General features: G+C 54.8%; 1 protein-coding gene and 1 pseudogene across 1 annotated transcript; both read right to left on the reverse strand.

Moving 5' to 3' along the window:
* Positions 1-610: 610 nt before the first annotated feature.
* Positions 611-1,322, reverse strand: LOC101588928 (annotated as a pseudogene).
* Positions 1,323-7,863: 6,541 nt separating this feature from the next.
* On the reverse strand, positions 7,864-11,002 carry Prf1 (perforin 1). Its single transcript, XM_004623977.2, has 2 exons — positions 10,460-11,002; positions 7,864-9,720 (listed from the first exon to the last, which is right to left on the reverse strand). Exons 1-2 carry the CDS (start codon positions 10,990-10,992, stop codon positions 8,592-8,594), a joined length of 1,662 nt encoding a protein of 553 aa, XP_004624034.1. The 5' UTR covers positions 10,993-11,002; the 3' UTR covers positions 7,864-8,591.
* Between the last annotated feature and the right edge of the window lie 238 nt (positions 11,003-11,240).

Below are 11,240 nucleotides of genomic sequence, written 5' to 3' on the forward strand. Positions count from 1 at the left end.
ATAAGCTAAGAGGCTATAACAGGGTGGAGGAAGCAGAAGCTACCCAGAAGCACTTATACCAGGGTGGGATCTGCAACTGGGATGCTGCCCAAGAGACCACCTAGAGAGGTCTGAATTAATCTCCCCCAGATTAGTGAGATGCTTGTCCCTGTGGAGAATGACAAGAGACTGCCTCTTCTGAGACCTCTGCCTATTCTTTCATGGATAAGGGTATTCTAGAGCCCAAAGACCTGCATCCCCTCTTCCCCCACAATGTCTCTGTAACTTCAGCCAATTTTCCTGCAAAGTTCTTGCTAGTGTGTGGACAGTGTATACTGCAAAGGCAGGAATTACAGGCCTAGTCAGCACGTATGTAGACACAAAGTTAGAGAGTAGATGATACACTACAAATAGCTCCGTGGGTAAACTAATTCACCTTTGTTACTAGAGGTCATTGTTTCTTCTGCTGGTGACAACTTGCTGTCTCAGTATAGTTTATCTTGAGGAAGAACTGGCTTAAGTGAGTTTTGGAGAAGCAAAAAGATTTTCATCTTTTCTGTTTTCACAGGGAAGAGGCCCCAAGTTCTCTCCTACAGCAATGAACAGAATCTTAAAGCAATATAAAACACTTTCAGTGGTCAACATCTGCATCCTCAAACTGTCCTGCAACTGCTGGTGCGGTATCTACTTCCGCGCCATCTGCATAGTCTCTCGGCGAATCCTCTGTGTGCACCCTACCTATGTTATACTGGCTGCTCACAGGCTGGGAGAGCATGCCTGCCAGTCTCTGCAGTGTGGCTAGCCCTTTTACTGTAAATGAGATAGTCCTTCTTCACAGGTAGAAAATGTGGGGGTAACTCCCTGTCCTTGTTCGTGTGCTTCCATGTCATACTCCTCGCCATCCTAATCATCTGAGTCTCCATCCTCAGGATCTGGTGCAAGGCCTGGCACTGACACATGGCCGTGAACATCACCTCCAATGCTGATGTATCACTAGGCACAAATCTAAATTCAGAAATAGGTTCAACATCAGCATCACTGTCTTCCTCTACTTCATCAGCCAGAGATTCCTTTATTTCCTCTCCAAATTTAGCATTCACCAGAACATACAAATGCTCTCGTGGATAGGCATTTAGGTCCCTGGATACAGCATGTAAACTAATGGTGGGGTATTCCAGGGAAAATCCTAATCTGGAACCATCTAACCAAGACAGGCAGCTCTCGAAGCTGTAAAGGGTGCTGGCGCCGAGGCCTTTCCCAATCAGCACGGCCTCGGTATCTGGCTGCTGGTGCCAGAGCCCCCAGGCCAACCCCGACAGTGGAAAACTTTTGAGGAAGCTCATTGCAGCTGGGAGCACCAAAACCCAGCCTGGGAAGGGGGACACAGTTTCCTAAAGAGTTTGCCAAGAGGATTTGCTAAGGAGGAAAGTGGCCTGAGCGGAGGCGTCTGTTTGTGGGGAAGTGGTCACAGCTGTGTGCAGATGAGGGACTAAGTCTTTGCGTCCCCGTCTGTTGCCTGAAGCACCATCCCCGAGTATCCCCTGGGTGAGCAGACTTAGCCTCTACCGTGTATGGACGAATCCCTCCACCTCTCCTAGCCACTCCTCGTCTCTAAATGGGGCAGAGGATGCTTCTCCCAGATGTCACCTTCCGGGGGAGCTGGGCCAGGACAGGTTTCCCCTGTCCTCAGAGGCCATTTCCAGCTGGCCAGCTCCCCGGCAGGCCTCCCCACTGGTGAACACACGTGGGCTTGGACCCTGCTTTCCTGCTCACATGCCGTGCTGTCACGAGGAACCACAGACACAGGGGAAGCCCCTGGCTCCAGGTCACTCAGCAAGCGCAGCCACCCGCGTCTGGTCTGGGGGCCTTGGGAGCGCCCTCCTCCAGATGGGCGCTTCTGCTTGGTTTTTTTGACACGGCAAAGACAGCCCCTAAACAAAACAAACTTAGAAATAGTGGGGAGACAGAATTAGGGGAAGAATGAAGGGGGAATCTAACCATCCAGCCTTTTCAAGCAAAGCCCTGGTGTCACTGTCAGACACACAGCAGATGAAGACAAGAATGAGCCACTGTGTCAACAGGGAAGACCCTGCAGCACCTGCCTGGGGCACAAGTAAGAAGCCCAAGGCTTGTCAGTGGTGGACCTGTCCCCCAGCGGGTACCTAAACCTTTACTGAATGAATTGAAAAGGTCCTGATGCACTTTCCTGCCATTGACATTTGTGCCGAGTCTGCCTCTGAGGTCAGTGTGCCCAGGACAGGGGACCAGGCTGGCTGTGGTTGGCAGTCCCAGCCTCTGAAAATGTTTGCTCCCTAGGCTCTGGGTCTCTAGTTGATTCTGGGTAAGCAGGGAAGGGGGAGTGCTCCTTTCTGCAAAAGGGAGCCCCCCTCAAGGAGAAGAGATGGGGAACCTGGAGCCAGAGTTGGCCCTGCAGCCCAGCTCTACTCTTTCTAGCTTGATTTCTCAGGAGCAGATGCCTCTCTCTCTCTCTCTCTCCCTCCCTCCCTTCCTCCCTCCCTCCCCCCATCCCTCTATCTTCCACCTTCTCCCCCCTTATTCCCCTCTCCATCTCCTTCTTATTCCCTACCTCCTGCTCTCATTTCCTTCCCACAGTGTCCCCCTGCAGCATTCTGTCCTCTGTTATCAGTGGTCTGAATTTACTTTGGTCCAACTAATGTTTTCCCATTTGTGATGTCTTCCAGAACAGGCTTTATGGGAGTGCTGAGATGACCCCTGCCCTCCATGAGCTCATAGTCCTACAAGGCATGGGGCCAGGAACACATGTCAACATTCGTTCCTCCATTTAGCAATGTTTATTGAGCACTTATCATGTGCCAGGCTTGTGCTGGAAGCTGTGTGGCAATAGGATAGAGTCCTAGGAGGAATATCCTGAGGTCCAGTACTAGACTCCCACTTCCCTGTTCAGCTTTTCATCCTCCCCTCCTGGCCAGGGCTTGCTGATGTCAGGAGGAGGGTCAGTGAGGGGTGTGGAGAGGTTCCTGGGAGGCCCTGGGGTAGATGTAGCCTTAGCCGGAATGTGAGGAGGTCTCTTGGGGCTCCACTGTGCCCAAGTCCTATCCTGAGGGTGGGATGGCAGGAACAGAAAGACAGGCTGTGAGAAAGAGTTTGGTGGCTTCTAAAAAGGTTAGACAGAACTACCACATGAGCCAGCAATTCCTGCCTTGTGTGAGTACATCCAAAAAGATAGAAGGCAGGACTCCACAGATCCTGTGTGCTAGTGTTCACAGCACAGCTGGTCACCAGAGCCAAAAGGAAAACAACCCAAGGGGCTGTTGATGGATGAATGGGTGAGTAGTGCGTGGTGTTGACGTCCGGTGAATATTATTCCACCAAGAATGATTTTTTTTTTTTTTTTTTGGCCAGCTCAGGATGCCGTAAGGGCAGGACTGGTAAGGCATGAGGATCTGGGGATCGAATCACAGAATTCTGAGCCTGACTGCTTTGCTTAATCAGGCACTTAAACAACTGAGCTAATGAACAGGCCCCCTATTCTGCCAAGAATGAGTGGAATTGTGATGCATGCAAGACCCGGATGGGCCTGGAGAACATCATGCTGCGTGAAAAATCTGGATGGTTAGAGTGGGGCCTCGGTTCACTAACTGCCTCTGTTCCGTGATCCCGGGAACAGGCTGAGGCTGTGTTCACCACCTGATGTGGAGTTTAGGAAGGGAGACAAACTTTGGTTGAACGCTTCTGTTTGCAAACCAAAGAGTTCTTGAACAGAAGCATTCTGACCTGAGGTCTTACTGTCTTCACTTCTGCTGTGGGAGAGAGAAAAAGAATAAATGTGAAGGGGGTGAGTTGCTCCAACTCGGAAAAGCGCTTTACACAACAGACTCACACGAAACCCAGGGCCCACATGGTCTCTGGAGGGCGAGGGGGGAAGTGGTGGCCATGTCCTCCTTCGACTACTGTGTCCTGCCATGGCAGACGGAGCATCAAGGAAGGAGAGGGACACACGGGCATCAGCCTTGGGTCAGCCTAGCTCTGCAACTGAGCAGTCTTCCAAGAAGTTTGGGTTTCCTGGGGCAAAGCGCTGACGTGGCTGCTCGCTCAAGATGAACCGTGGTCCCAGCTGTTGTGGTGATTAACTGTGGTCCAGATGTGCTGTTGAGACTCCATGGTAAACAACAGATCCTGAGTGTAACCCTCAGGACACCAGCAGCTGCTCTGCTCTTTGCTGGCCAGGGTGGAGAGTGGCCCGTGGGAAGGGAGAGGCAGGAGAAGCCACCATCCTACGGGCCCGGAACAGTGGTGCTCGTGGGTGGGTGGAGATGGGCCTTGGGGGCGGGCCAGAGGTCTGCTGCTGCGTGCAGGATGAGCAGCTCATGGATCTGGGCGGAGACCCTCGAGCTGGAAAGCGGCATAGCTATTGTTCTCTAGCCTGTTCCTGTATGGCTGGGAGCCTGGGCCTGGAGAGCAGTTTTATATGGCTGCCACATGTTCAAGAGAGCTGAGGAGGCGTGGAGTCAGAATTGGGCCAGAGCCAGGGTCCAAGGGACTGAGCTCTAGGCCTGGGCCTGGGTGAATGTGAGCTGGGGTCCTTCTGTAGCCCCGGTTGGCTGCTCTCCAGGGTCCTGTTGACACTGAGATTTACCTAACCCTAACCACCCATGTGAATGTCACTGGTGACCGACGTTACCGGGGTGACAGGTGGACATCAGTCTTCTCCTGATCCCAGGAGTGCAGTGCCCAGCCGGGTTGGGGAAGTTGTGGCTGGAAAGGACCTCATCGGGGAGGGCAGGGGTCCTGGGGTGGCTTCTCCCTTGGGACCAGAACCTACCTAAGCCAAGAAGCCACCAGCTCTGCCCCAGAGAAAGACCTGTCCTGGCTGGGGCTGACTCAGGAGTCATGAGAAGAGGCCAGCATCATTCAGGACAGGCCCTGGGGTGGCCGGCACCTCCACCTGGGGAGTGTGCAACTCCTCCACAGGAAGACAGTGAGGGGACCCTGTCACACAGACTAAACTCAGTCCAAGAAATTCAAGTGAGGCAAATGGAAAGGATTCAATGGTTCTTCTCCCTTACCTCACTGGAGACTGAAATAAACATGGACATGTAGAACATGGAGCCACCTCAGGGCTGGTTCTGAACTTAGGGCTCCATCCAAACCCAACCCAGCTCCCTTGGAGGCAGCGATAGAGAGCAAGACCTAGATGTGGCAGCTATGGAAGGCTTCCTGGAGGAAGTTACCATGAGAGCTGAGACCTGAAGGTGGACGGGGACTTAGGGCAGAGGAGAAAGGTCCCAGGCTGTGTGGAGAGCCAGAAAGACTGTGGCCAGCAGAGGAGCCCATAATGAATGACCTCAGTGGGGCGGGCTGAGTGAGGGTGGTGGAGTTGAAGGAATGTCAGCGTGTGGCTCGAGTCAGGGAGCTCCTGCTCTACCCAGCAGCCACTCGAAACACTTCAACCAGGCAGTGACGTGGCCGGTGTGGGCCTGAGTTGAGACGGGCTCCAGGGTGGGTGGTTTCCCTGGGAGGTGATCCCAGAAAGCACCAGTGGAGGAGCAGGACAGTTAAATTGGGAGAGGCTGCCAGGAAAGTGTGTGTGGTCATGCAGGTCACCTCAGGACAGCTGAGGACTTTGGGAGCTGGCATAGAGTGTGCCCCTCAGTTGGTCCCCAGCAGGAGGGTGGTGGGAGTTTGCCCATCAATGCTTACCACTCATTGGCTGGAGATTTTTGGACCTTGATACTGCGCCCCAGAACCTCTTTATTTATGTATCCATCTACTTATCTATTTACCTATTGATTTATTTGGTACAGGGTCTTACTACACAGCTCAAACTTGTAGTAATTCTCCTGTTTTAGCCTCCCCAGCGCTGGGATTACAGGTGTGCATGACCACGCCTGGTTTCGGTGGCTGACACTACACGCCTGAGGCTCCAGGGCCTGCATTGCATGCGATATCAGGGATTGAACCCAGGTCCTTACACTCGCCAGGCAGGCACTTAGATTGCTGAGCTATCTCTTCAGCTCTGTCCCAGCACTTCTGGCTTTCCACTGAGGTGGGGCCCAGGGGGCCCTGCAAGCAGAGGTGTAACTAGAGTGGGTTGTGAGTGGCTGTGAGGAGGGAGCCGGCATCCCTGGGCCTACCAGGACTCTGGTGGAGTGCCACACAGGGTCACGTTGTAATTCCAGTTATGATGATGTGAAGATGGTTTATTTATTACAAAGACTGGGGCTGTGGGGGCGGGAGCGATAGGAAGTGTGGTCACTCAGGATTGGCAGCCACAGAGCTGTGACCACCCTAGGGCTGAAGGGATGAATGGAGGGGTTGTTCCTGAGACTGGGAAGGAGACGTGCAGAAGCCTCCTGGAGAGCAGCAGCCAGCCCACAGCCACTGCACCAGGCCACGAGGGGGCAGGGACCCTCACCTCTGTACTCCACCCCAATCTCCTGCCCAATTACAGGCCAGCCTGGCCAGCCCCCAGGCCGGGGCAGGACGGCACAGCTCAGAGGGCCGTGGAAGGCCTGGCAGAGGATGCAGTTTTCAAACAGATGGGGCTCAGGTGTGACGAGGTGTCCACAGGGAACAGAGGCCAATGTCACGCTGCACCTTGAGTGGGGGCTGGGGCCCTCATTGTAGCTGCCCCTCCACAACAGCAGCTGTCGTTTTTCCTTGGTCACCCCATCCTTTCTCCCCTAAGACTCCCCTTTCCTGTTCCCTGCATCTTTCTCCAAAACTGTGCTCAAAGTGTGGTGCCCAGGACTCATACACCTGGCTCTTCCTGCCACCAACTTTGGCCACAGTAAATCCCTTCTTCTTCTGTTCCTCAGTTTCCCAATATGTGAAACCAGGAAGGCTAGTCACATGACCTCTCAGGCCCTCTTCTACTGCAGCAGGAAAGGTTTTCTTTTTGAAATAGTCATGTAAAGGAAGTAAAATGAACATTGTCCCCTTGGAGAAACTGAGGCCCAGGTGAAGGAGTGTCTTGGTGAGTCAGCCCTGCCCGCTCTGCCTGTGCCTTCCCATGTTGATTTCAACAAGCCCAAGAGCTGGCATGAAGTTTCAAGGCCTCTCTTGTGTTTTTGTTTTGTGTGTGGCTGCGAATGGAATCGTGGAAACGCGTAAGAACAGTGATTTCCACCGGTCTCCTAGACAAGCTAATCCCTCCTGTCCTGCCTGGGGATTTAGTGTCAGTACAATGTCACTGCTTGACTTTGAGCCCATTGGTCCAGCAGGAACCTCAGATCTTAATTTGTAGGCAGCTTTGGGGAGCCCTGTGGTGATGGCCCTGGATGGGGCCTGCAGTCCTGACACTTAGCCCGACTCCATGGGCCTTGTGCCCCAGACCCACGAAACAAAGCCTACTCTTTCTGAGACTCTCGGGTTTACTGTAGGCCACGCTCGGGGACCTCTGAGATCACCTTGTTGAAACCACAGTTTTCCCATGAGCTGGAGTGAGAACAGGTGCTGGCTTCTGCCGGAAGTCAGCTTTTCCTAACTGGCGGGCCTGGATCCATGCCGGCCCACATACAAGTTCTCTTTGGCTTGTACCATGTGTCCACATGGGTTTATTTTCACAGTGAAATTAGCTGCCATGGTTAGAAATCAAACTGAGGTTTCTGGTTACCTCAAGGACCCAGAAGCTTGGCAGCACGGGCGTCATACTCTTGTCCAGCATGTTTGGGTCATGGTGGAACTGCAGCCCCCCAGCCCCCAAGGGACAAGCCCTGTGCTCTCCTGCCCACTATAGCCCCCGGGCCTGTGCTATCTCGCAGGAGCTGAGGGTGGTCGCCATCTCCCACCAAGCTTGCGCTGTGCTTTCTTAGGGCCGAGGGTGGCAAGCAAAGCAAAGGATTTTGGATCTCCACATTTCCGATGAAAGTAGAAGAAATTTATTTTTATTACCTGCTTGAATGCTTTGCCTGGGTTGCTGATACAGAAGTTTGTCTCCAGCAGTGTGTTTGGTCCCTGTCCTTTCCTCTGCCACAACACCACCATTGCTATCACGCTTATCACATATTTACTGGCCTTCTCTCAAGCTGTGTCCACAGTGACACAGGTCAGGACAGTCCTTGACTTCTCTGAAAGGCCACATGGGAGACAGCAGACAGAGCAACCAGGGTGGGAGGAGTCAGCGCTAATACAATGAGAAAATTCTGGCCAGACAGGGTTGCAGCAAAGAAAGGGCTGCAAGAGAGAAGGGCCTTACGGATGCGCTCCAGCAGCCAGGGCCGGACCTCCGGCTGGAGCTGTAGTCCTCTTCGCAGGGATTATCGGGTTGGAAAATGGAGGAGCGCTGAGGCAGTTTGGAGGCAGAGATTCAGGGTTGGCCCGTCAACTCAGCCACCTCACGAGAAGTCTGTTGAGTGTAGCCGTGACTCCTACGACACTACCTACTCAGAGGCCGAGGCAAGAGGATCACAGGCTCAAGGCCAGCCTTGGACAATTTAGCGAGACCCTGTTTCAAAATAAAATAAGAGCTTGGGGTGCATCTCAGCAGTAGAATGTGTGTTTTGCATGGATGAAGCCCTGCATTCAACCCCCAGTACTGTTTGCCACCGGGGTGGGAACATGAGGACCGGCCCTGGCTCCCACAGTGGACACTCTGTTGGAGCTCTCTGGCCCTCCCAGAACCCATGCAGTTACCAAACAGCCCCACTCCGGTTCCCTGGAGGCTGTCCCATAAGCCCTTGTGGGGCATATTGCATGCAGGTGGCCCCAGTCAGGTGGTGCAGACACTTGACATAGTAGCGGAATGTCAGGTCCCCATGGTTCATGTGGCACACCTCCGTGTGTGAGCCAGATGTCAGGGACCGCTCACAAGAGCCGAGGAGGTCATCATCCCAGCCGTTGTCTGCATCCCAAACCTGCACCTTCAGAGGCTGTGCTGGGGCCACGACCACATCCCCGAAGTCCAGCCGGGTCTCCCACTTGGGGTTGTTGTTGTTCCACACCGTGTAGGTCCTCAATTGCTGCTTGCCAAAGAAGACCTTCACGTAGGCATCCGTAGCGGTGATCCAGTCCCCCCACAGGTTCTTAGCTTGGACTATAAACACCTCCAGCCGGGCCAGGCCCCTTTGACTTGGACAGCAGTCCTTGGTGCTGACCGCTGAGCCGTGGCACACACACTGGCACGGGTCGTGGGGGCTTTTTTGCTGCCCTGGCGGGCAGGGCCGGCTGCAGTCCTTCCAGCGTGCCTTGCCCATCAGGTACCTGCTCACTGCCTGCCTCAGCGCCTCCCGTCGCGGATTCTGCTTTTCCAGCAGCACATGCAGGGGCTCCAGGCTGTAGTCTACAAGGCCAGGCTTCCTGCGCAGTGAGGCCACCCAGGCGGAGAACTTCTCAGGCCCAGCCTTGCTTCCGAACAACAGATCATACATGGATTCTTGTTGCCCGCCAACCACTTCAAAGAAGCGCTCATGGTAGGCCTGGTGGAAGGAGGTTGTCATCTTGTGATTCTTCTTCTTCTCCTCACAGGCCTTGTATTCAGATGAGGCACTGGAGTGGCTGCTAATGCTGACCTGGGCCTCGGCTGTCAGGCAGTCGCCTACCTCGTCAGCCGTGAGCCCGTTCAGGGCCAGCTCGCAGGTGCGCAGGGCGGTGAGGGCCGAGATGCGGCCACCCAGCTCCACAGCCCGGATGAAGTGTGTGCCGAAGCTGGAGATGAGCCTGTGGTAGTCAGGCTCGGTGGAGGAGTTCAAGTGGGGAGGCAGGTCCCGGAGGGCTTTCCTGAAGTCGGGGTGGAGTGGGGGGGTGTGCACCAGGCGGTAACTGAGGAGAGAGAAGAGTAGTAGGCTCACCGGGGGGCAGCGTTTTGGCCATTCAGTAACTCCTTCCAGATTGCCAAGGCTGCGTGTGAGGGTAGAACGGGACTTAACCAGGGGCCCTTGGCTCCAAAACTAAGCTCTGGGCTGCTAAGCTGGCAGGAAGCCTGCCCTGGTGCTCCTTGGGCACCTAGGCCTATTGTGTAGGTATTTCCTCTTTTTCAAAATAGAATTTAAACTTTTTTCTTTTCTTATGGTAAGCAGAGCGACAGCTTCAGAAGCTGTGACGGGGCCTTCACCTAGCCTTCTGTTCCTCTGATCAGGCCCACGTGCCTGGACTCCTGATCACTCTGGGCATGCAGGCAAGAGGTGTCTGGCCGCACTGTGCAGGGTGTGTGGCCTGGGAGTGGAGCACACAGGGTGAGTGTGGGGTTGCCCCAGTGTGGAACCTGGGACCCAGGCTGCTGGCTCCTGGTGGGGGTAGTGACAATGGCTGCCTGGGCCACACAAGCATGACTGAATGAGGCCCCCGGGATGCTCACATGCCCTCTGCATGCTTCCTCACTGGGCTGCCCAGATTTGGGGCTTGGAGGATGGAAGAGGCCACGGAGCCGTGAGCTGAGAACCAAGACTGTGGCTGCCTCCTGCTGGAAGAAGCCGCCATGTCTGCACATTGTCTCTGTGGAGTTTCTGTGCACCCCCTGAAGTCCCACCCGCTTTCCAAGGGCAGGGCCTGCCAGCCTCACCTGTACAGGCGGCACTCCACCTTGTCCATGCTGAAGCTGTACTGGTCATTGTGGCTCTTCTCAGCTGCGAAGTTGGCTGCCTGGGAGTGTGAGCCAGCCACGGACACGTGCAAGTTGCCGACGGAATGGGACACATCCAGCCCCACCTTCCAGTCATTGGTGATTTTGGAAGCCGAGTCACTGGCTACATTCTCTGTGGAGCTGACCTTGGCCTTGGACACATGGCGCTGGCAGCCAGGGCCCTCTGCACGCCAGTGGTCCAGCGCCAGGGGCAACAGCTGAACAGTGTTTCCCTGCAGGGCATTTTTACAGAGGGTACAGGTGCCATCTGGCCGCAGGTACCTCTGGGTGTCCACAGAGAAGGAGCGTGAGCGGCGGAGGCTGGTCACGTCCACACCTTCCCCCGCCAGCCATGCACCCGGCACAAAGCTGAGCTGCTGTTTGCACTCTGAAGGTCCAGCTGTGAAGCAGGGGGCTGGGGCCGGTCGGGGCAGCACCAGGAGAATGCCAAGGAAGAGCAGGTGGGCCCCCATGGTGCCTGGGAAGCTGTAAGCAGAGGGGCAGGGGTTATCTGATGTCTCCACCCCAACTGTGGGCTACTGTAGGGACAGACTGAGATTCTCTTTAGTTACTCAGTGCCAGAGAGAGTGCTCCTTGCAGGCTTGGTCTACCTCCTACATTGCCCAGAGAGGGCAGCTGTCTTGCCTAGAGTCTCATAGCAAGCAGGAGTCCCCTGCTATTTAAGGCCTAATGGACATCTGAATTGACTGCTCGATCCTCA

The sequence above is a fragment of the Octodon degus genome, unplaced genomic scaffold (genome assembly GCF_000260255.1).
Source record: "Octodon degus isolate 3935 unplaced genomic scaffold, OctDeg1.0 scaffold00005, whole genome shotgun sequence".
Lineage (NCBI taxonomy): Eukaryota > Metazoa > Chordata > Mammalia > Rodentia > Octodontidae > Octodon > Octodon degus.

Excerpts from the sequence above, each read along its gene's own strand:
- Prf1 (XM_004623977.2), bottom strand. The coding sequence starts at position 10,992 with ATGGGGGCCCACCTGCTCTTCCTTGGCATTCTCCTGGTGCTGCCCCGA. Across the intron at positions 9,721-10,459 it reads GTGGAGTGCCGCCTGTACAG|TTACCGCCTGGTGCACACCC; the intron begins GTGAGGCTGGCA and ends CTCTCTCCTCAG.